Source organism: Bufo gargarizans, chromosome 2, assembly GCF_014858855.1.
Source record: "Bufo gargarizans isolate SCDJY-AF-19 chromosome 2, ASM1485885v1, whole genome shotgun sequence".
Classification (NCBI taxonomy): domain Eukaryota; kingdom Metazoa; phylum Chordata; class Amphibia; order Anura; family Bufonidae; genus Bufo; species Bufo gargarizans.
In genome coordinates this window covers 326,504,377-326,529,014 of record NC_058081.1, presented here as the reverse complement: position 1 = coordinate 326,529,014, position 24,638 = coordinate 326,504,377, and the positions used below count along the sequence as shown (strand labels likewise).

Here is a 24,638-nt window from a genome sequence, read left to right as displayed (position 1 = left end):
TGCACAGATGCAAATGATTTTAATTTTATGTTTTTGAACTGAAATTTAGAGCCTCAAATATTTTGTAAAACTGCTATGACGTGTCAAGAGATGTTTTACAACAGCTGGAAGAGCCACAGGATGCAGGTCACTGCTATACCACAAAATTAAGGAAGGAAAATTCCAAACTTGAGTTTGACTGGATTCTATTCTTTCATCGGTAGACTTATCTGCCTTTATCTTTGCTATAATTCTGCCAAAAATAGCTGAAAGCTCAGGCTTCTTTTTGTATGGGAGAATGGATTATAAAAGCCTTTCTTCGGTATTACTTTTCATTAAGCCGTAACAGTTGCTCAGTTCTTTATTTTTTTGCATCAGAAACCCGTTTCTCTTTTCACCCCAGTCACATACTGGACTCTAGCAGGGAAGACTTATATGCCTTATAAATACCAATGAGAACACAGTCTACAGACACCACAGGAACTAATTTATATTTCATATCCATTCTGAAGCAAGAATTCTTTGAAATATTTTTCTTACAATCTGGCCCTGCGCAAGTATATTTTGTTGCTTTAATTTAACAGTATTGGAGTGCATGTCTTTTTTTAAAAAAAATATATTTTTTGCAATTGCATGGAGAGTCTTTTCGGGATGTACAGTATTTACTGTGTTTTAATATAAGCATCTTGTGCAAAATGGGTCATTGATAGTTCTGAGAATGAAGAAAGAAAACAAACATTAAACCCTTCTACAGAGCGTGTCTCCCATAGCTGTGTCTTCTTCTCGTCCATGTTTCATAGAACCAGTTTGGCACAGTGTACTGTATAGCAGGGATCCCCAAACCTTTGTACTTGCACTTTCAAATGTTTTCCACCCACTGTTAACTCCAATCACAGGCTGTTAACCCCTTGGACACAGTAGTTAATTCACCATGGCCTCTGATTGGTCATTTACCCGGGCTGCTCCTGGTGGCCAGATGCCTTCCTAATGATGAGGTTATGAAAGCCGTTTGGCCTCTTTGCAAACCTGGGGATTGTGGAAGCTCCTAGACCTGTTATCATTAAGTTTCTTTTAAGTCCAGCCTAAATGAAAAATTCTTATTACCCTCCCCCTTCCCTATTTTTATAAAATATTAATAATTAATTGGCACTTCCGCCTCCAAAAGCTATTAAACGAAAGAAGTCTTTACCTCGTATTGTGAATGGCATAACAGATTTTTATTTATTTTTTTGGACAAATTTCTGTTTTTGGTTCATTTCCCAAGACAAATTTCATGAAATTGATCAAAAAGAACATACCCCAAAATGGTATCAATGAAAGCCTTGTAAAAAATGACTCCCTTATACAGTTCCATGGATGGAAATTTCAAAATTGTTATGGGTGTCAGAATATGACAAAGAGAAAGTTGTTGATATAGCTGTAATCATACTGACCCAAAGAATAAAGCTAGCGTGTCATCTTTACTGCTTAGTGAATGACCTGTAACCGAAACCCATAAAACAGTGGCAGAATGGATGTGTTTTCCCATTTCCATTTAATTTAGAATTCTGTTTTCCCCCAAAAAAATACAGAAGATGTCAGCATTTGAAAAAGTGCTAGATGATTATCTAATGATAAATGACAATAATAATTATAAATAATTTAGCAATGAATGATTTAAAACTGGACATGTCTTTTATCAACCTCAGTGAATACGTAACTTTGGATATGACTGGTATTGCATTGGTTATTTTTTGGATGTAAGCACTAAAGTCACCATTTTTGCTGATCTAATTAAAATTATCTATTTCCAGTATCCTGCTGCCTTGATGAATCTGGGTGCCATTCTTCATCTCAATGGTAAATTAGAAGAAGCAGAAGCCAACTACCTCCGAGCTCTTCAGTTCAAGCCGGATGATGGTATCACTCAATCTAACCTTCGCAAGTTGTGGAATATCATGGAGAAACAAGGTCTTAAGACATCGAAAACGTGACAAAGTGAACTAGAGACTTTTGACCAGATGTTAGTTTCTAATATTGGACATGAAGGGATCAGAGGGGCTATCAGCTAGGCATCCTGCAAGTCTCAGAAAAGCCCACGTGATGTTAGGAAAGTGTTTTGCCTTTTGGCAAAGTAGCTGTTAATGTATAAAAAAAAAAGGGAAATGACGATGACAGGGATTGGAAAATTTCCAAAAGGGATTAGGAAATGCTTGCATTAGCCCGAATAATGAAAGGCACTTAAAGTGAGGTCTGTCTTCATCACAATGCAACTGGTTGTGCATAATTCTTGGGTAGGCTGAAATTGATAGTACGTAGTTTCTAAAATTGTAATACAAAGTATAACAATATACTGTAGGTAACTTCAATACTAAAAAACTGTTTACATTGATTCTATTACAGAGCTAATTCACTAAGAATTCACTAAGTTTATTAAATATTTTGTCCAATTATTTTCTGCCAAACCAAACATTTTTTGGTAGGGTTGATCTTTCTCGCCCGTTCTGTTGAAATGATCTGCTTATTTCTGTTTGTTCGGGTGTGTGACTAAGCTCAAGCCATGATAAATGACTTCTAACAAAAGCAATGCATCACGATCTATTATCAGTCTATCTAATATTCTGTCTCCATCATAGTTACACTTAGTACTGGGCAGTTTGTTTTAACAAGGAAAAATCAAAGAGTGACACAAACCATGTCCTGCCTCTGCTGGAAGTTTAATATGTGCTAGTGAGTGAAGGTGATGAAGGACCTGATTTTTTACTTTATATTTTACTTTCCGTGTCTGTTTTAAAATCCATACAATTTTATTTTATGTTGAGGCTAATAAAATATTTATTTTGTAAGAATGAAAATGATTGATCCACACAATATTGTCTTCTACTGATTTCTATATAATGTTGGCTTAAGATGCAGTTATTGTTACACAGCTGTAGAATAACTAAAAGTGTTCATAACTCCTGAAACGTATATGGGTGGTATGGGAATGAGACTATTACCTACCTGATATAATCACAGTCACATTTCTCTATTAGTTCCAGTGCAGTCTTTCAGTTTATTCTGGTGTTTTCCTATAAACCAGCAGAATTAGAACAACCGGCCTCATTTATCCAAATTGACTAACAGAAAAGCAGGGCTTGTTGACCATAGCATCCATTTAGTGTACACCTTTCAGTTTTCTTTAATTGAAAAGTTACACTATGGTTGGTTTCTATGGGCCAAATGAGGTCCAGTGTTCTGTCATACACTCATATGAATTGGGTTTGACTGGAAAGGTGTCCATATATGCGCACTGCCATTCCATTTGCTGCAGATAGCCAAGCCCTGTACCCGGGTATCCCTGGCAGTCTCATAGGATTGAGTGGACCCAGAGTGCACATGTATAACTGCCACTCCTTTCAGTGAAGGGAAGATGGGGTCTGTGAGGGCCAAAATGGTCAGACCCCTGACAGTCAGACAATTATCCCCCATTCCGTTGATAGATAAGTGTTTATATTGGGACACCCCCTTTAAAAGAATAATATTGGCAAATCTGATGAAATTTTATTGATTCTCACTTTGCATTCTACGCCGCTCTTTCAGGCACTAGACATTATATACATTTATCAGTTTTTTTACAGTGTTACTTTACTGCATGAAAATAGGACAAACTACAGACTACCATAGTAATTCGGGCAATCGTTTTTATAAGATACACGCAACAGTCATTGAAGTACTATTTCATGTAGCAGTTTCATGTATAGTTCAAAGGGAATGGTCTATGGAAATAATTTTGTATGGATCAGTGGCAGGAGCATTCAAGAGAAAATAAATTGCCATATCATAAAAGCTGCATAGGTCCTCCTGTGAAAAGTCTTATTCATTTTATAAAATCTCAAGAATGTCAATTAAGACAAGTAAGACATCATTCAAGTTAAGCCACATGTCATCTGGATAAAAACCAAAAAAAAACTGGTAACTTCACCAGTCAATGATTTGATAAAGTTTGGTTTATCACTTCTTTGGTATCAAGCTGAGCTCATGTAATCAGAAGGCCACCTTGTTATTTTAAAGATACATGCTACAGTGAGTATCCTTGCCAAATGTTGCTTCCAGTATTCATATTTTACAGTAAAAAAAAGTTATGTTCTTTATATTAAATTTTTTAGGGCCATGTACACACTGCTGGAATTGCCACAGCTGTGCAGCGAAGATTCTGCACATTACACTCTACTACATTTATATTGTGAGCTATTTCGTTAGCTTAAGCGTTCGGCTACACGGCCGTGTGACATTTCATGTAATGATTGTCAATGGTGTCGCAAAGTGGCGTGCTGCAACTGCAATGTGACAGTTGCAAAAAATCCAGACGTGCTGAATTTTGTATCGCATGTCACACGCATCTTCTCATCCATTGACTTTAATGTAATTTGCTCGCGACACCCGGTTTGGTGTTGTTTCTTTTTTCAGCCCAAACTCAGTCCTAAAATAGTCGCGCCATAGCCAGTTGTTGACAAGTCACACAAATTTTCAGTGTTTTGCTGTAGCATGACACGTGTCGCTGTGTAGCCATACACTGTCAGCTATTTTAACCATGCTGTGGAACTTTCTTAATCAGGAGTAGTGAGAATATGAGCAGTTATTGTGGCAGAGCTTATCAGTAAAGTACCCTCTGGTTTGAATAATAGATGCAGCATCCAATAAAGAGACCAGTACAGTTGTCACTCATAGCAAGAGGGGAGGAGCTATGAAACAGCTCAGTCCAGGGCACTTCACAATGAAGCTGTCTCTCCAGGGCACTTAAGGAGCTAAATCTGCCAGAATAAAAGTTAATATCTACACTACTTCTGATGGTAAAAGCTCACATACCGATGGTATGTTTGTACAGCCACTAACAGCTGACAGATTCCCTTTAAAAAAAACTCTGTCTATTTTCTAGGGAGGCCTAACAGCATTCCCTGCTCTGTTTGATCAGCTTCTAAAAAAAACCCTGGCATACAGCTTCCTTCACCAAAGTTTATCAATATGGCTACAAGTCCTGTCAGATATTGAAACATACAAGAAGTTTTACAAGACCGCCACTCGCTACACCATTCTTGATATCCCCTGCACTGCCAAAGGATGCACCTAATTTATGACGAGACACAGGCCTGGCCACACTCCCACCCTATCTCTGATAATAAGCAAGCTATGTAATGTTAATACATTAGCTCACACAATAAATATATAGAAATGTCAATAATCTTTAATTATACAGGAACTCTATAGTTTACAAAATGTGTTTTATTCTCACGTACTAACCACCTTCTGATTTTTGTTTTATGGTGGAATTATTCTCCATAAGGCCTATTTCATACTTCATTGTTTTAAGTCAGTGATTGTGAGCCAAAACCAAGACTGCAGCCTCCACAGACATAAAGTATAATGGAATGATCTGCACCTGTCCTGTGTTTTTCACCCGCACCTGGTTTTGGTTCACAATCACTGATGGAAATCACTGACCAATAAAATGACAAGTGAACTAGGACTAATATTACAAAAATCCTGTTTATGGCTTTACTTGTATTGCGCTGCGGAATATAGTAGAGCTATATAAGTGCATAAAATAAATAAATAAATACTAATACATCTGTATTCATACAGTATATTTGACACTCTGGCACCATATAATATACATTTATTTATAATAACACCAGGAGGCTTACGCTGTGCCCTCTTTTTGTTCACTCTTCCACTTCCTGTGGAGCACGATTGGGTTTGTTGTGCTGCCATATGCTGTTATTTGCTTCTTAGGCTTCTTTTTATTTTACTGCCTGCAGACAGTACAATAAGCTGTTCCAAGCAAGACAAAGTACGCCAGGCAACCTGCCAGCTGCATCATCACATTTGTATTTAGTGTTTGTTTATTACTGACTGTTTCTCTCTTCAGTCTTCTTATCTTATGTTTTACATGCAATATTAATATATGTCATACAACTCTATTAACACCAACAGTTTTTACAATTGAAGAGTGTTATGATTTCCCTATGTTTCTTTCTTGTTAATAATGTATATAGAACATTATGTTTATCACTGTGTGATATTTAAAGCCAGTACTTTTTAGAGATTTATTTTTCTTGAACTTTACAAAAAAAGTTATGAAATATTTTCTTCTAGACGTCATTTCATTTAGTGAGAAATATTACACAGACTTAAGATTTTTAAAAAAAGGTTTTTTTTCCCTTAACATTCGGAGCTGGTTTTTTTTTTTAAAACAAAAAAAACGTTTGCACTAATGAGAACACAGTTTGTCTCTGCAAGTACCATAATTCCAGCACTAAAGGTTATGCAACAAAGGTTTTCTGCATAATTTTTTTGTCCTTAATTAAACCTATTACCAGAGTTATTATGTGTTAACAGGGTTGTAGAATTCTTAACAGGGTATTCTTATCAAAGCAACATTTAAATGCAGTGTGGTCATTTGTTTCATAAATGAATCCTGTAGAAAAAAAAATACAGTGTATTATACTTTGCCGAAGAATGTGAATTTATTATTTACTGTTCCAACTGGTTGTCAGTTTTGCAGAATTATAACAATTGTCACTTTTTAAGTCCCTTTTCTTTTTCTTACTATGAAAGATGTATATGAAAACCACTGGTGCCACCCTTTTTGGTTAGTATGAATCAGTCAGTTGTGGAATAAAAGAATACCTGCCAATTTTTGTACTGCAATCAGTAATGTCTAAAATATATTGAATATTTGAAGAGGACCTGGCTTCTTTTGTTTTCCTTTTTTTTTATTAGAATTTACAGAATACAAAGTATGTGTGCGTATTATTGATTACTCACAGCCAACAGCCCTGTTTCCCTAGCTTTAAGGAGTTACCTAGTATTTAATTTTAAATTCACCCCTCCCCATCCAGCATTACTTTTGAATAGAACTATACTTTCAAACCAGCGTTTTTTAATTTCCGCTATTGAGATCCGTCGTAGGATCTCAATAGCGGAGGAAAACACTTCAGTTTCGTCCCCAATTATTGTCAATGAGAACAGAACTGAACAAAATGGAGTGCACCAGAATGCATTCCGTTCCGTTTGGTTGGTTTCTTATGATGCACACAAAAGCGCAGCAGCAGCGTTTTTTTGTGCGTCCTGGGATGCGGAGCAAGACGGATACGTGATGACTCACAATGTAAGTTAATGGGGATGGATCCGTTTACTCGGACACAATAGAAAACTATTTTAAAGATTATACAACTATATCCGTTCATAATGGATGTAAACAGTTGTATTATCATGACGGAAGCATTTTTGCTGATCCGTGACGGATCCAGCAAAAACGCTGGTGTGAAAGTAGCCTTAATTGTTCCCTGCACAGTTCCGTCCCTGTGACTCTTGGACCCTCTTCACCAGACTTCTGGTCCCCATCTGTCAACTTCCTCACGGACGGTGTCACGTGTGCCACTCTAGCCAAGGAATTGCCTCAGTGGTGACTTGTGCCTGCTGGGTTATGTGCCATTTGGGGACTGTCATTGACGTTGACGGTATTAACCCATCTGTGTGGAAGTTGACAGAAAGGGACCAGAAGACCAGTCAAGCCAGGCACAAATCCAGAATGGAGCAACAGGGAGCAGGTAAGATTAGGTCTCTTCACAGGTCCCACTGGATGGGGGGGGGGGGAGTAAAAAAATAAATAAAATCCTGGACAACCCCTTTAAAAAAAAATAACTCTGAATATTTGTATGCTCTAGTGTAAGGTGACAATGTCTGTAAGATTTCCTTAAGGCTTTCAAACCACCTGTTACTTTTTTAACGCATTCAAAATGACAACACCCATTGCATATTTCCAACATGCCCTGAAAATTTAGCTGTTGATGTAATAACGGAAAAATTAAATCCACTGTAATTGATTAATATGAAACAGAAGGTGACAGGTTAGCTTTAATGTCATGTAATAACTAAGAATCTAAACTTTTCTAAACCAACTCATTAAGGCTTAAGTGGAAATCTTATCAATTAAACTTCTTGTACATTCTGTGCAATACATGTTTTCAGTCTAGTCTCATTCTAAATAGTAACTCTCTGTCACGAATATTGGGGAGAGGAGACACACCAAAAAGACAACAGAAGGGAGAGGACAAAGAACTAGGCCTCTTAAGAAATCCCTAGATCTGGCCCTGACTCCTGTCAGTATGTATAAACCCTGAAGGTGGGAAAATACATATGCCGGGACCTAAACCCTAGGAGCCCTGAGATGCCCTAAAGGTAGTGAAAGGTAGTGAGACTACTGGTTCCTTCACAGGTGAACGAACCAGTGTCTCCCTGAGGCCTAGTAACAACAAGCACTTATCTTAAAGAAAATAGATGAGCAGGAACACAGGAAAGGTCCACACACTAACTCTTCCAAATCCAAGCAGAGAATATCAACCACATGGTATGAAGTGTGAGACCAAACTAAGTAAGGAATGCAGTAATGACCACGGGCTGCACATGACAAGAGGTTTGGTCATTACCCTGTCAGTACCCACTCCCCCTCTTCTATGGGTGACCTCCGGACACCCAGGACCGACCTTTCACAATGCGAATGGCATTAACGTCGGCTGCTGGAGCCCACATTCTCTCCTCTGGACCGTAACCCCTCCAGTGAACCAGATACTGGAGGGATCTACGGAGAATACGGGAGTCCACTATCCTGGCTATCTGAAATTCGAGATTACCGTCCACCATGACAGGAGGGGGTGGCAGGGAGGACGGTTCAGCAGGTTCAACATAACTCTTCAGTAATGATTTGTGGAAAACATGAATCTTTAAAGCCTGTGGAAGGTCAAGATGAAAGGCTACCGGGTTAATAATAGCAGCAGCTCTTATATAATCCAATAAACCTTTGGCACAACTTCCACGAAGGTACTTTCAACTTAATGTTTCTTGTGGACAGCCACACAGAAGCACCCACTCTCACGCCCAGACCACTCGTACGTCTCTTGTCAGCCATTCGTTTATACTTCTTGCCCATCTTTTTCAGATTATTTAGAATTTTCCGCCAAATAGATGACAAAGAGGAAAATCTTTCCTCTTCAGGTATAGCAGAAGTCTCAGTACCAGAAAATGTGCCAAACTGCGGATGGAACCCATATGCCCCCAAAAACGTAGACTTGTCAGTGGACTCCTGCCTATAGTTATTTATGGCGAAGTAGGCCAAAGATAAAAAAACGAAGATCACTCCTCCTGATTCTCTGAGATAAACATCTCAGATAAGTCTCCATATTTTGGTTAGTGCGCTCAGTCTGTCCGTTCGACTGAGGGTGAAAGGCTCAGTCCCCCCAAGCGAGTGCAAAACGCTTTCCAGATTCTGGAAGCAAACTGAATCCCCCTATCAGACACATCAGAAGGAATACCATGTAGCTTCACAATGTCAACACACACTTGCGCAAGAGTTTTAGCATTAGGTAGCCCTGGTAATTCTATAAAGTGCGACATCTTACTGAAGCAATCAATAACCACCAGAATCAAAGGTTTTCCTGAGGAATTTAGGAAATCTCTGATAAAGTCCATGGACAAATGAGTCCAAAGTCTGGACGGGATGGACAACGGAAGTAGAGATCCTGAAGGCCGTGTATGTGTCACCTTAGCACGTGCACAAGTACTACAGGCTGACACAAAGCCCTCCACACATTTACGCAACCCCGGCCACCAGAATCTATGAGAGATGAGATCGACCGTGGATCTGCTCCCAGGGTGTCCTGTAAGAACTGTACAATGATGTTCCTTGAACACATTGTGCCTTAATTCAGAAGGAACAAACAACTTTCCCGGAGGACAAGAATCCGGTGCATCTCCCTGGGCCTCCCAACACCTCTCCCTCAAGGTCGGGATAAAGGGCGGATATTACTACCCCTTCAGACAAGATAGGACCAGGATCTTCCGAACCCCCCCCCCCCCCCCAGGAAAGCTACGCGACAAGGCATCCGCCTTTACGTTCTTCATCCCAGGGTGACAATGAAATTAAATCTGGTAAAAAACAACTACCATCTGGCGGACTCCAGGTAAGCCAGATTTTTGTGATCAGTAATTACCGTAATAGGATGAGTTGCTCCTTCCAACCAATGACGCCATTTCTCAAAAGCCAATTTAATGGCCAGCAATTCTCTATTGCCTACATGCCTGGCCTACATCATAAATTCTTTCAGCAGCCGAGAGTTTCTTAGTGAAGCAAGCACATGGGCGCTATTTACTAGGTGAAGGACCTTGTGACAAGACTGCTCCTACCCCTACCTCAGATGCTTCAACCTCCACAATAAATGGCTGTGACATATCCGGCTGCACCAGTATAGGAGCAGAAGAAAAACACTTCTTCTCTGCTGAAAAGGCTTGTAATGCCGCATCAGGCCAAACTGAGAAATCCGAACCTTTCCTAGTCATGTCCGTTAAAGGGTTAACCACAGTCGAGTAGTTCAAAATAAATTTACGGTAGTAGTTGGTGAACCCCAAAAGTCGCACAAGTGCTTTCAAATTTTCAGGTCGATCCCAGTCCAACACCACATGGACCTTTTCAGGATTCATACGAAAACCTGAAGATGAGAGTAGGTAACCCAGGAATTGCACTTCCTGAACTGCAAATACACACCCAAAAGGCATGACCAGATTCTCAAAATGACCCTCAGGGGTATTAAATGCCGTCTTCCATTCGTCCCCCTCCTTGATCCTTACCAGATTATATGCCCCCCTCAAATCCAACTTAGAGAACACCTTGGCACCGACAATTTGATTTAACAAATCTGGGATCAAAGGAAGGGGGTAAGGGTCACGGACAGTGATACAATTAAGCTCACAAAAATCCTGACATGGCCTAAGAGTTCCGTCCTTTTTCTTAACAAAAAACCCTGCAGCAAATGGGGATTTGAACGGTCTAATATGTCCCTTAGCCATACTCTCGGTGGTATACTCTCGCATGGCTGCTCTTTCGTTTTCAGAAAGATTATACAACCGAGCTTTGGGCAACTTAGATCTGGGAATAAGGTTGATAGGGCAATCATACTCCCGATCTGGGGGTAACTCTTGGTCTCCACTTTCAGAGAATACATCAGAAAAATCTGAAATAAACGAAGCTACAACTTTTGTAGTTACCACAGAAAGCGATGTGCTAAGACAGTTTTCTATGCAATAGTCACTCCAATCAAGAAACTGTCTCGCTTGCCAGTTGATGGAAGGATTATGTTTACTTAACCATGGTAAACCTAGCACCAACGGAGCAGGCAGACCCTCCAGCACAATACACAAGATGAATTCTTGATGAAAATTCCCCACTTTTAAACTGATGTTCTGCACAATTTGTGATGAACATATTTGAGTGAGTGGAGCGGAATCAATTGCAAACACCGAAATATTTTTGTCTAATGCACTTGTTGTCAAACCATGCATACGAGCAAACTGACCATCAACTAGGTTAACCCCTGCCCCACTGTCAATAAACACCTCAATTCCCACAGTTTTGGAGTCTAGCGCCACCAGGGCCAACAGGAGAAATCAGGTACTACCAATAAATGACAAAAGTAAGTTTTCTGGCTCCCCACCCACACCACCAATAGTAAGTTGGGAATTAAACGTTTTTTGTTGTTGTTTGTTTTCATGTTGACGCAGAACGTACGGACATATATTCACTAAATGTCCCTTCTTTCCACAACAAAAACAGACTCCCCTCATATGACCAAAGCTTCTGCCAGCCGTTCCAGGAGTAGCTCCTCCTAACTGCATAGGCTCGTCACAAGGCATAACCACAGGTGTCTCTCCACCATAAGTGTCAAAGGTGAGGAAACCTAGATCTCTCTCTCTCAGGCATCTATCAAGACGTACATAGCTGCTTCCAATGACTCAAGATTTTCATGAAAGGCCAACGCGTCCTTTAGCCTCTCAGATAGCCCCTGACAGAATTGGCTACGGAGAGCAGGATCATTCCACTCCATATCCGTAGACCATCTTCTAAATTCAAAAGAATAGGTCTCCGCGGATCGCTCTCCAGATCCGGGTCATCATAAATAAGAAAACCTATATATAGCCCTAACAAAATTGCGGGCTTACCCCTAATTAGAATATATAACCGATTGAAGGAGTAAGGTGAATAAAATATAATTTGATTTAAAGAACATATACTACAATAGTACAAAAATACTCAATTTTATTAAGAAAATCACAAAAGACACATGATCAGCACTGGTCACAAATAAGACAATACATACAGGTTACAATACATGTTAAAAACCAAGTGAACCGATGGTAGGCTGCCAATACAGATATCTAAAGTAAAGTGCAAGTGCATGGTTATACCCAAAAGGTCATAAATAGTGGACATATAGTATCCAAACGCTGTAGCTATTGGACACCACTAATATCCACATGTATATATGTGTCAAAATTTGCCACTAGCCGGTGTAAATATATACACCAGAGTTATCCAAATTAGGGCAATACCAATATCACAATTGTATTTGACACAAGATAGAAACTATTATATATACTGACCAATTGATTCAATTGTATCCTGCAGCAATACCACCGGTCCACTCCCCAACGCACGTTTCGCGTACAGCTTTTTCAAGGGGTGTTGGTTGGCAGAGAGGAGGGTCACCCATAAATAGGTCAGGTGGAAACATATGATTGGTTGTTGGACTAAATTTAATTATATTTAGGGCTCACCTGAGTATTAACACGTGGCGGACATTACTGGTGCCTGGCCCCTCATCCGCATGCCACCACATCCGGTGGCGCCGCGCCGGTCCAGAGAAGGCAGTCACGCACATCCTGTGCGACACGCGTCACTCTGGAGCGGCCGGCGGCACACGAACGCGGCGCATGCGCAGAACACCAAGGACACCTATTCCGCCATGTTAAGTAAGGGCGCATGACATCACATACGGATATATCAGAAAAATCAGATTGCTTTACATAAATGATGGCATCTTATCGTATATAAACCATACTATAATAGACACAGTTCTTATCCTAAAGCATGAACACATATATGCTGACAGTCCACATGCCAATATTTATCAGTTTGTCAATGTATGTATACACGTGCACAGAACCTCATTTCAGTTCAACTTCAATGTGAATGCATATATATATATATATATGTTTATCAGGCAGCAATACCAGAAGTGCACTTGCACTAAACGGGTATTATACACCTGACCACAATAATCATACACATCGAATAACATGTAATTCGATATGTTGTACTAGGGTGGTAACGCATGCGCAGGAGAGGGTAAAGGCCGAGCCTATGCCAAAAAGTGTGAAAGACAAGTGATAAGACATTGTTGTATTTAAAGACAAATTACAAACAAATTATCATAATAATTAGTTTTACAATATACTGAGGCCATAGTTTGACCAAAACAATATTATCGCTTGGCCTCAATGGGGGGCCTTGAACTACAAATTACGAGGATGCTAGGCGTTGTTGTTCCTATTAGCCTCTTTTTCCTGACATACACATTTAGCCATGGCAGGAATAAGTAGCAATAAGGTCTCCCAACTCAGAGGCCTCAAAGTGCAAGGTGAGGTGTGAAAGGAAGAATTATTAATTATGGAGAACAAAATAAAGTGAATAAATAACAATATAAGTTACATCAATTCTACATGTTAATAGTGTCTAAAGTGCCACCATTACATATAATTAGCTATATATGCCATAAGTCAGAAAAATATATATATTAGTATCCCAAATTGTTCGAACATAAAGAAAGAGCAGGTGAGGATATACCCTACCAAATCGTGAATATTTAGCATACACCCCTGTCTATGCACCAATCACCTGTACACCGGTATAACCGATGTTCAGACTGATCACATTCCCAGTCATACTAAAGGTATCATGCAGCCAATTGTCATGCCCCGAGCCACTATATGGTAGAAAAATCAACCATCCTGTCCAGCACCCATAGGTGAGTGCCCTACCATCATCGCCATACACATAAACATAAAGAAACCTGGACAGATCACGGAAATTCAAGGAGGAGGCATTCACAAGAAAGATGCAAAAGGCACCTTATCATTCAGCCCATATGGCACCTGGGTTTGAAGTTTAATTATCCATTTACTTTCCACTTGTTCGAGTCGTCTAAAGAGATCGCCTCCTCGGGATCCTAGATTTACCCTATCGATGCCACGAACCCTCAGGTCCTGCCATCGATTATTATGTTTCAACCGAAAATGTCGTGCAACTGGTTTAAGTTTCAGTATTCGTTCCCTGTCATCAGCTGGCACCTTTGACGCCATCCGAATATCACTCTGATGTTCCTGAAGGCGTATACGCAATTCACGCGTTGTCATGCCTATGTAGATTAACCCACATGGGCATGTTGCGTAGTAGATGACGCCACAGGTACTACAGTTGATAAAATGCACAATTTTGTATACATCTTTGCCAGTTGAATCGCTGAATGACACACTTTTTACCATAGCCTTGCAAATGCTACAATGTCCGCACGGTGTCGAGCCCCACTTTGGTCCCTTAGACTGAAACAGGAATTCCTGGTTGTTGGGTGGGACATAGTGGCTAGATACCAAAATGTCACTAAGATTCCTGCTACGTCTAGAGACCAGAGTGGGGGCCGAGGTAAGAACCGAATTCAGGACATGATCACTTTGCAATACAGGCCAATATTTTACAAACGTTTTTCTGATGTTATTCCATTGTGGACTATAATCCGTAATCATGCAGACTGGTCGAACTTCATCCACCGCTGCATTATGAACTTTTTTAGGCTTTGTTGTAAGGAGGGTCTGTCGTGATGTATTGACAGCTCGCTGATACCCCCGTTCAATAACCACAGGGTGATATCCCCTTTGTGCAAACCGTTGTCGAAGCTGAGTCGATTCTTTTTCAAAGTCCTCTGTTGTAGTACACAATCTTTTAGCTCTTAGAAACTGACCAATCGGTATGGATCTTTTTTGATGTTGTGGATGAAAGGACGATGCGTGCAACAAAGCGTTTACAGCGGTATCCTTACGATGAATTGCCGTCGATAGAGTGCCATCCGTGGTCATCTTGATGTTAATATCCAGAAATGTCATTTGACTTTGGGAAATGGTTTGGGTTAATCTTATATTCCAGTCGTTCGCGTTCAGTTGTGCCAAAAATGAATCAAGTGCCCTCCTGGATCCCTGCCAAACAAACAAAATATCATCTATAAAGCGGATCCAGGATATAACCTGTCCATCCGCCCCATCCATGATCTGTTGTACGTATTCACGTTCCCAAAGACCCAAGAATAGGTTAGCGTATGAGGGCGCACAAGTCGCCCCCATCGCCACACCTCGTAATTGGAGATAGTGTCGGTCTTTAAAAAGGAAGTGATTGTGTGTAAGTACAAAATCCAACAGAACTAGTATGAATTCCACCAGTTCCGGCGATAGATTCCTTGTCCGCAAAAAGAAACTGGAGGCCTTCAAACCAAGTTCATGCTGGATACAGGTATACAGCGATTCTACATTGCATGTCACGAGATACATATCGTCTTCCATATGGACATTCTCCAACCGCTTTAACACATCGGTGGAGTCACGTACATAAGATGGAAGACATTGGACACATGGCTTGAGGTAGAAATCCAAAAAGCGACAAATGGGTTCGCTCAGTCCACCACACCCCGACACTATCGGTCTACCCGGAGGTCTCGTTGAAGATTTATGCACCTTCGGTAGTAGATACAATGTGGGGGTTATTGGATGCTTCACTATCAAGCCATTATATACAGTCCTATTAATGACTGATGACTCCACCGCTGTCAGCAAAACGGCCTGTATCTGCATTTGGTAGTCGTTGGTAGGATTAGAGGTCAATCTACGGTAGCAGGCGGTGTCACGTAATTGACGATGGGCCTCCGCCTCATACATCTCGATAGGCCAGACTACCACATTTCCACCCTTATCCGCCGGCTTAAATACCACTTTCTTCATTGCCCTCAATTGTTTTAAAGCCACTCTCTGAGATTGGTTCAAGTTGTCATATGAACGTTTCGTGGGGAGGATAAATAAGTCCTTCACCACCATTTTTACAAACGTTTCAATTGCCGGGCTCAAGGACAAGGGCGGAAATGTGACAGACCGGCCACGAGTGAAGGGCGGAAATTTCGACTCACCTCCTTCCTGCTCCATCAGTAGTTCCTCTAGTGTTCGAAGCGCCTCCAATTCCTCCGGGGCTGTGAAAATATCATTTGAACATGTTTTAGAAAAGTGTTTTCTGTAGACCAACTTCCTTGCAAACAGGAACGTGTCCTTAATTGCAGTGAAGTTGTCATATACAGACACAGGACTAAAAGATAGTCCAAGAGACAGCAGTTCCAGTTGGGGATCTGAAAAGGCTATATCCGAAAGGTTAATTACCTTTAATTCCCCATTTTTGGAGTCGTCCAGATTGTTATATTTTCGTTTAATTGGAGTTTTTGATGTCATCATCGTCTGTCCCACTCCTGTTGAGCCCTCAGCACGTTGTGAATGATTGCTCCGTATAGATGTCACCGAGCTTGAGGCAGAACGATCGGTGTTACGTTTATAATGCCACCGAAATATTCTTTCATTTTGATAATCTGCAATATCACGCTGAAATTTCTTTGCCTTTTGTTCTTGAATTTCTTTTTCCCATCGGGCTTGATCGTTGTTTAGATCTTGTTCAAATCGTGCCATCATCTCCGGGCTACCTATCAGTCGCAATTTATCCTGTAATGGTGCAATTGACTTCTCTATGTCCTCCAATTGCTTCTTTTCATATCCAATTAGTAGCTCAATGAAGGTACGTGAACATAATTTACAGGCATCTTCCCATCTCTGTTTTAAGATGTCATCTCCCAAAGGGAATGAGGGGCATACCTGAACTCGAAGGCCCCTGGGTGCCAGATCTCTGGTCAGGTACTGTTCAAGCGCAGCTTTGTTCCACCATGTTTTGGTTCTGCTGCGGTATAAATTCTTGAGAAGTTTCTGTGTCTCAGATACATCAGGTTGTATAGAATTAGGGTTGGGAATGCTCTCCTCCTTGAAAATCCTTGTGACCTGTGCCAGCCATTCCGTCTCTTTAGAACGTAAATCCATTACGTAGGGCAAATCTGTAACACAGATAAATATGAAAACCTATATATAGCCCTAACAAAATTGCGGGCTTACCCCTAATTAGAATATATAACCGATTGAAGGAGTAAGGAGTAAGTATAACCATGCACTTGCACTTTACTTTAGATATCTGTATTGGCAGCCTACCATCGGTTCACTTGGTTTTTAACATGTATTGTAACCTGTATGTATTGTCTTATTTGTGACCAGTGCTGATCATGTGTCTTTTGTGATTTTCTTAATAAAATTGAGTATTTTTGTACTATTGTAGTATATGTTCTTTAAATCAAATTATATTTTATTCACCTTACTCCATCATAAATAAGACCCAAGGCTGTAAATAATGTATCTACCGACTGGAGGGACTGTGATCGAGTCGGCAGAGAAAAAGCCCAACACTGGGCGTCACCTTTTAAGCAATGAAATGATCATACCCACACGTTGACTCTCATTCCCAGAAGAGTACGGAATCAGCTTAAAGTACAATTTGCACGACTCCCTGAATCAAATTAAATTGTCGCTAGCTACCCCCAGAAAATCTGTCCAGGAAGGCAATCTTAGATTCAGGGCAGGCCTGGAACCCACCACTGGAACCAGCCGCCTGTGGTCTCTGGATCTGCAAGACAGTTGAGCGGAGGTCAATGGTGATGGATTATGTGATGGACCATGTGATGAGCGCAGTGATGTCATCATAGGTCCTATTCCTACTGCAAAGCATAGATGAAGACAGAAGAGAAGCCGGGCTGCACGAACAAGTGGATTAGGGTGTTACATTTTTTTTTTTTTTTTCAACCCCTCCAGCCCTATTGTACTATGCATTCTGTATTAAAAATGCTATTTTTTTTCCTTATAACCATGTTATAAGGGAAAATAATACAATCTACACAACACCAATCCCAAACCCTAACTTCCGTGAAGTTCGGGTTTGGGTACCAAACATGCCGATTTTTCTCACGTGCGCGCAAAACGCATTAAAATGTTTTGCATTCGCGCTGAAAAATCATGCATTTTCCCGCGATGCACCCGCATCTTATCCGGCCATAAAACATGATGCCCATGTGAAAGAGGCCTAAGAGCTGATTCACACGACGGTACTCAGTTTGGGAAAAATGGCCTGTTTGTTGACCGCATCTTGCGGACCGACCACGGCTTACCAGAACTGACTGCATCATAGTAATTTATGCAGTTAGTACCTATCTGATCGAGGGCTTAATGTACTGTACTCAAATGATGTGAATACAGTGCATTAGACCTGCAATCAGATAGGAACTGGATGTATTATAAAACACCTCTATGTGGTCAAGTCAGGGGTGCCATGTGTTTCCTGGACCAAGATCAGTCATGTTTGAATCAGCCCTTAACCCCTTCCCGTACAACACTGACCGGGTCTTTAAAGATGCTCTGTTTCATACAGCAGACCACTGCTCATATCTGCGACTGGCAATAATGCTGTTCACGGACATTTAACACTTCAGATGCCGTGGTCAATCCTGACCACAGCATCTGAGCGCGTGCAAACCCAGAAGCAAGCGTAGAGAATGCCAGGTGTGAAAGGCACCATGTGTGAAAACGACCATAGTATAAAAATACTTTCCCCATACGGCAAATGCCAAAACGGAAAAGAAATGAAAAATTCCAAATTTTTGGTCGCTTAATTTTTTAAAAAAAAACTTAAAAAAAGTAATCAAAAAGACATAAACACCCCATATTGGTATCTATGAAAAGTACGGATCGCCCCACAAAAAATGGATGCTCATACAGCTCTGTACACATAACTACAAAAAAGTTATAGGGGTCAGAATATGTTGACGAAAAAATAAAACTGATTTTTATTATTTTATCAGTATCAAAGCGCAATAAAAACTATACATATAAGGTGTTGCCAGATTCATACTGAACTGTAGAATGAAAGTAACTAGTCAGTTTTATAACACATCGAACATCGTAAATAAAAAGCCGTAAAACTGTGGCTGAATTGCTTTTTTTTCCAATTCCACCCCATTTGGATTTTTTTTCCTGCTTCCCATATCATATGCAGCATGAAATGTTGGCATTGAAAGTATAGCTTGTCATGCAAAAAACGAGCCCTCATATGGCTATGTGAACGGAAAAATAAAAAAATTATGGTTCTGAGAAGGCAGGGAGCGCAAAACGAAAACGCATAAAATAAAAAACCTCTTAGGTGGAAAGGGTTAAACAAACTCACTAATTGATGACAGGAACCAAATAATAAGGGTAACAATAGAGGGAGATAATCCAGCAATGCATTGGATGGCAGATGTGCAGTGAACAGGTAGATGAATGACAGTGGACAGAAATGGAGCAATACTGAACGGGCAATCTCTGAATTCAAGCAATTAAATCAGGACCAAACAACAGCACTGCAACAAACTGACCTCAAAGGCATGAAGCAAGAACACTAAGAAAGACTGTGGTACTACAGATTCCAGAATACACAGAGGATTTACTAGACTAGAACAAGATACAATCACGGAAATATAAGGGAGAGTTATCAAAACTGGTGCAGAGGAAAACTGGACAGCAACTAATGATCCTTTTTCCAATGGAGCTCTGAAAAATGAAAGGTGGAATCTGATTGGTTGCAATAGGCAACTAAGCCAGTTTTCCTTTGCACCAATTTTGATAAATCTTCCCCATAGATCCTAGAATCCAGAACAAAGTACAAATTATCTGGAAGGGAGTGCAGCTACCAAACGCTATACCCATTGTCCAGCCTGAATATATTAAGACTAGACAATGAGCAACTAATCAACCAAACATAGGTGATAAGCAAACCAAGATTCAGATGCAAAACGGCACAGGAACTGTCAAAACAAAATTAGTAACTAGATGAACATAAACAGGGAGACCTAACACTAAGCTGAGATGCCAGACACAAAGTAACAGCATGCTGTTTTTGAAGGAAGGAGACATTTTCTAACTTTATACAATATGTATCATATTTTTCTGGGAGTCTTTTTGGGTTAAAATCAAAACATTTTCAAATACCTTCCCAAGGGTACCTCTCAGTTCTCTTGATCCTTTTTTACAGTGTGATGACATTCTCACCTCAGGGTCCAAACTCACCCCAAAGAAGTGATACCCCTGTAGATAATGTCATCACTATCAATAGTTATCAGCAAGGGGATGAAAGGGGTATTTTTTTCCTAAATATTTTTGAAAGTTTTTCTTTTCACATTTTGCTGATAGGCATTTTGGATCTATAGAAAATCCTTTTATTATAATAACTGAAAAATGTTAAACCAGTAAGGATATCATAAATTGTTTTTCATCATGTTATTTTTAATCCTTAGAAACACATGTAAAAGTTATGGACATATTTGAAATGTTTTATTGCATTGTGCTTATTTTGGGTCGAAATGTATTTTCCAATTAGTCTTTAATAACAGTTTTCAACCAATTTTTTTCTGCAGCTTCCAGGTTTATACATATACTGTACTGTAGAACGCCATGTCCCCTTCTCACTGAAATACATCAAAGGATATATCTGACAACTTGTTCTCTTGTCCTTATCTCTACATTCCTGAGAGCTCACAGACACTCATTTAAGCTGAATTCTTATCAACTGAATACAATTTCAGCATAAATTGTTGTTTAGGAGCTGTCCAGATAGAAAAGATAAGGTCTACAGATCAAGCTGTCAGTTTCTTTGATGTATTCAGTGAAAATCGACAAAGCAGTTTGTAGTAGATATTTAATCCTGAATTCTGTGGAGGACATATAGTTGAACATTTTAAATAAAGACCAGTTGGAAATGTTTTTAGCCCAAAAATACAATGCAATAAAATCCAATCAAAGATAACTTAAACCTCATTGAGCATCTGTGGGGCATCCTCAAACGGAAGGTGGAGCACAAGGTCTCTAATAGGGATGGACGAACATCGGCCGGGACGTTGCGCGAAAACTATCAAATGTTCGCAAACCGCGCTTTCGCGGCGGGCCCCATTCACTTTAATGTCAGGCGAACCTAAAAAAACCTTCAGGTCATATTTGCAGCCACCAAATACTTACTAGAATTGTAAAAAATATGTATTTTAATCAGGGGCCATTTTTATGTGTCTTAAAGGGAAACTCAAAAATGTGCTGGAGCCTAGAAAACTTTTTCAGGCCACAGGAGTACAGGCCCCAAAAAATAGTCATTCACCTGACAGAAAAGAACAAGTGATTATGTGGCTGAAGGTATATTAGGCGGTCACTGAATGACAATTTTTCTGTAGGCCAGTGGAGTACAGGCCCCAAAAATTAGGCATTCACCTGACAGAAAAGAACAAGTGATTATGTGGCTGGAAGTATATTAGACGGTCACTGGATAACTATTTTACTGTAGGCCAGTACAGGCCCCAAAAATTAGGCATTCACCTGACAGAAAAGAACAAGTAATTATGTGGCTTGAGGTATATTAGACGATCGCTTGATAACTATTTTACTGTTGGCCAGTACAGGCCCCCAAAATTAGGCATTCACCTGACAGAAAAGAACAAGTGATTATGTGGCTGGAGGTATATTAGACGATCACTTGATAACTATTTTACTGTAGGCCAGTACAGGCCCCAAAAATTAGGCATTCACCTGACAGAAAAGAACAAGTGATTATCTGGGTGCAGGTACATTAGGCGGTCACTGAATAATAATTTTACTGTAGGCAAGTACAGACCCCAAAAGTTTTCCATTCACCTGACAGAAAAAAACAAGTGATTATGTGGCTGGAGGTATATTAGACAGTCACTGGATAACAATTTTACTGTAGGCTAGTACAGGCCCCAAAAATTAGGCATTCACCTGACAGAAAAGAACCAGTGATTATGTGGCTGTAAGTATATTACATGGTCACTGGATAACAATTTTACTGTAGGCCAGTACAGGCCCAAAACATTAGGCATTCACCTGACAGAAAAGAACAAGTGATTATGTGGCTGAAGGTATATTAGGCGGTCACTGAATGACAATTTTTCTGTAGGCCAGTGGAGTACAGGCCCCAAAAATTAGGCATTCACCTGACAGAAAAGAACAAGTGATTATGTGGCTGGAAGTATATTAGACGGTCACTGGATAACTATTTTACTGTAGGCCAGTACAGGCCCCAAAAATTAGGCATTCACCTGACAGAAAAGAACAAGTAATTATGTGGCTTGAGGTATATTAGACGATCGCTTGATAACTATTTTACTGTTGGCCAGTACAGGCCCCCAAAATTAGGCATTCACCTGACAGAAAAGAACAAGTGATTATGTGGCTGGAGGTATATTAGACGATCACTTGATAACTATTTTACTGTAGGCCAGTACAGGCCCCAAAAATTAGGCATTCACCTGACAGAAAAGAACAAGTGATTATCTGGGTGCAGGTACATTAGGCGGTCACTGAATAATAATTTTACTGTAGGCAAGTACAGACCCCAAAAGTTTTCCATTCACCTGACAGAAAAAAACAAGTGATTATGTGGCTTGAGGTATATTAGACAGTCACTGGATAACAATTTTACTGTAGGCTAGTACAGGCCCCAAAAATTAGGCATTCACCTGACAGAAAAGAACCAGTGATTATGTGGCTGTAAGTATATTACATGGTCACTGGATAACAATTTTACTGTAGGCCAGTACATGCCCCAAAAATTAGGCATTCACCTGACAAAATAGAACAAGTGATTATGTGGCTGGAGGTACATTAAGCGTTCACTGAATAACAATTTTCCTGTATGCCAATACAGGCCCCAAAAATTAGGCATTCACCTGACAGAAAAGAACAAGTGATTATGTGGTTGGAGGTAGATTAGGCAGTCACTGAATAACAATTTTACCATAGGCCAATACAGGCCCCAAAAATTTGGCTTTTTTCTGACAGAAAAGAACAAGTGATTATGTGGCCATCCACCTGACAGAAACGGCCTTTTATGCCACTGTATATACATAAGACAAGGACCGTTCTTTGTTCTGGGTGGTGGCGGATATGTGTGGGCTGGCATGAGGAAATTCAATTACATGTGGTCATCACAGGTGTTCAATTCCTCAGAGATCTATGCCTCATTCATTTTTACAAATGTAAGGTAGTCCACACTGTTGGGAGCTAGGCAAGTGTGCTTATACGTCACGACACCCCCTGCTGCGCTGAACGTCCTTTCGGACAGGACACTCGCCGAGGGGCAAGCCAAGAGTTCCATGGCAAAGTGTGCCAGCTCTGGCCACAGGTCAAGCATGCACACCCAGTAGTCCAGGGGTTCCTCGCTTCTCAGAGCGTCCACATCGGCCGTTAATCCGATGTAGTCGGACACCTTTTGGTCTAGACGTTCCCCGAGACTGGATCCGGAGGGCGGCTGTCGATGGGTTAGCTGCAAGAATGATCTCATATCCGAAGTGACCAACACATCTTCAAACCGCCCTCTTTTTGCAGGCACGGTAGGATTGGTAAATTCCTCTGCCAGTGCCCGCAACAGCAGAATGCAGCATCTCTCGCAGCAAAGCCTGGAAATGCTGCATTCTGACAGCCCTCTGTGATGCTGGTAACATGTCCGCCATTTTAAGTTTGTACCGGGGGTCTAAGTACGTTGCCACCCAGTACTGGTCCCTGCACTTTATGCTTTTTATACGGGGGTCCCTCTTCAAACACTGAAGCATGAAGTCCCCCATTCGCACTAAATTGGAAGCGGTGGAGCGCCCTTGCTCCTGCTCATCACCAAGGAGAATGTCGTCTTCGGCCTCCTCCCCCCAGCCACGGACAATACCAGGGATCCCCGAAAAGTTTAAAGTCCCCCTCAAAGCCTGCTCTGCTTTCTCCTCCTCCCCCCAGCCACTATCCTCCTCTGACTCCTCTTCAGACTACTGCTGACTTGTCTCAGATGGAGTCGCCCCTCTGGGAATTCATTCACCATTGCGACTTCCTCATCTTCCAGCTCCTGCTCCTCTACGGCTTGATCAATGACATGACGCAATGCACGCTCCAGAAAGAAGGTGTAAGGTACGTGTGTTATTTTGCCCTGTTTTAGCGCGCTCAGCAGATTGGCACCGTTGTCGCACACCACTTTACCAACTGTCAAATTGAGTGGGGTTAGCCACTGATCGGCCTGTGACCGCAGAGCTGAAAGGAGTGCAGGACTGGTGTGGCTCTTGGCTTCCAGGCACAACAACCGCAGCACAGCATGGCAACGTCTCACCTGTCACGTCAAATAGGTTCTGGGGAGCTTGGGTGGTGTAGCAGAAGAGGCGGTAGCAGTGGAAAAGAAGGGGTCAGCCGAGGAGGATGGAGTAGGAGGAGGAGAAGAAGAGGCAGGCCTGCATGCATTCCGTCGCAGTAACACCAAATCCACATGGGTGCCAAGGGTTACATACTTGACAGCCGTCAGAAGGCTCACCCAGTGGGCAGTAAACGTTATGTACCTTCCCTGCCTGTATTTGCTAGACCACGTGTCTGTGGTCAGATGTATCTAGGCACCGAAACTGTGTGTTTTATATTCACTTGCCGCTGAACTTGGCCATATAGCTCTTGGATGCCCTTCTGGTAGAGATATTTCCTTCTGGGGACTTTCCATTGTGGTGTGCCAATGGCTGCAAATTTTCTAAAGGCCTCTGAGTCCGCTAGTTTATATGGCAGTAGTTGGCGGGCTA

The 24,638-nt window shown here is 40.9% G+C and overlaps 2 protein-coding genes across 3 annotated transcripts in view; one reads left to right on the top strand and one right to left on the bottom strand.

The window, feature by feature from the left end:
- TMTC2 (transmembrane O-mannosyltransferase targeting cadherins 2) overlaps nt 1-6,634 on the top strand; it is a 289,642-nt gene extending 283,008 nt beyond the window's left edge. The window contains exon 12 of the mRNA XM_044280547.1: nt 1,773-6,634. Within this exon, the coding sequence (XP_044136482.1) occupies nt 1,773-1,952 (180 nt within the window). The 3' untranslated portion in view covers nt 1,953-6,634. The remainder of the gene's footprint in view (nt 1-1,772) is intronic.
- An 8,398-nt stretch (nt 6,635-15,032) lies between these two features.
- Nucleotides 15,033-17,154, bottom strand: LOC122925913. Of its 2 annotated transcripts, XM_044277258.1 has the most exons (3): nt 16,300-17,154; nt 16,056-16,115; nt 15,033-15,078 (listed from the first exon to the last, which is right to left on the bottom strand). In XM_044277258.1, exons 1-2 carry the CDS (start codon nt 16,999-17,001, stop codon nt 16,083-16,085), a joined length of 735 nt encoding a protein of 244 aa, XP_044133193.1. In that variant the 5' UTR covers nt 17,002-17,154; the 3' UTR covers nt 15,033-15,078; nt 16,056-16,082. The 2 variants fall into 2 exon arrangements, with proteins under 2 accessions (XP_044133193.1, XP_044133192.1); XM_044277257.1 differs by lacking the exon at nt 15,033-15,078 and having other exon boundaries at nt 15,512-16,115.
- Between the last annotated feature and the right edge of the window lie 7,484 nt (nt 17,155-24,638).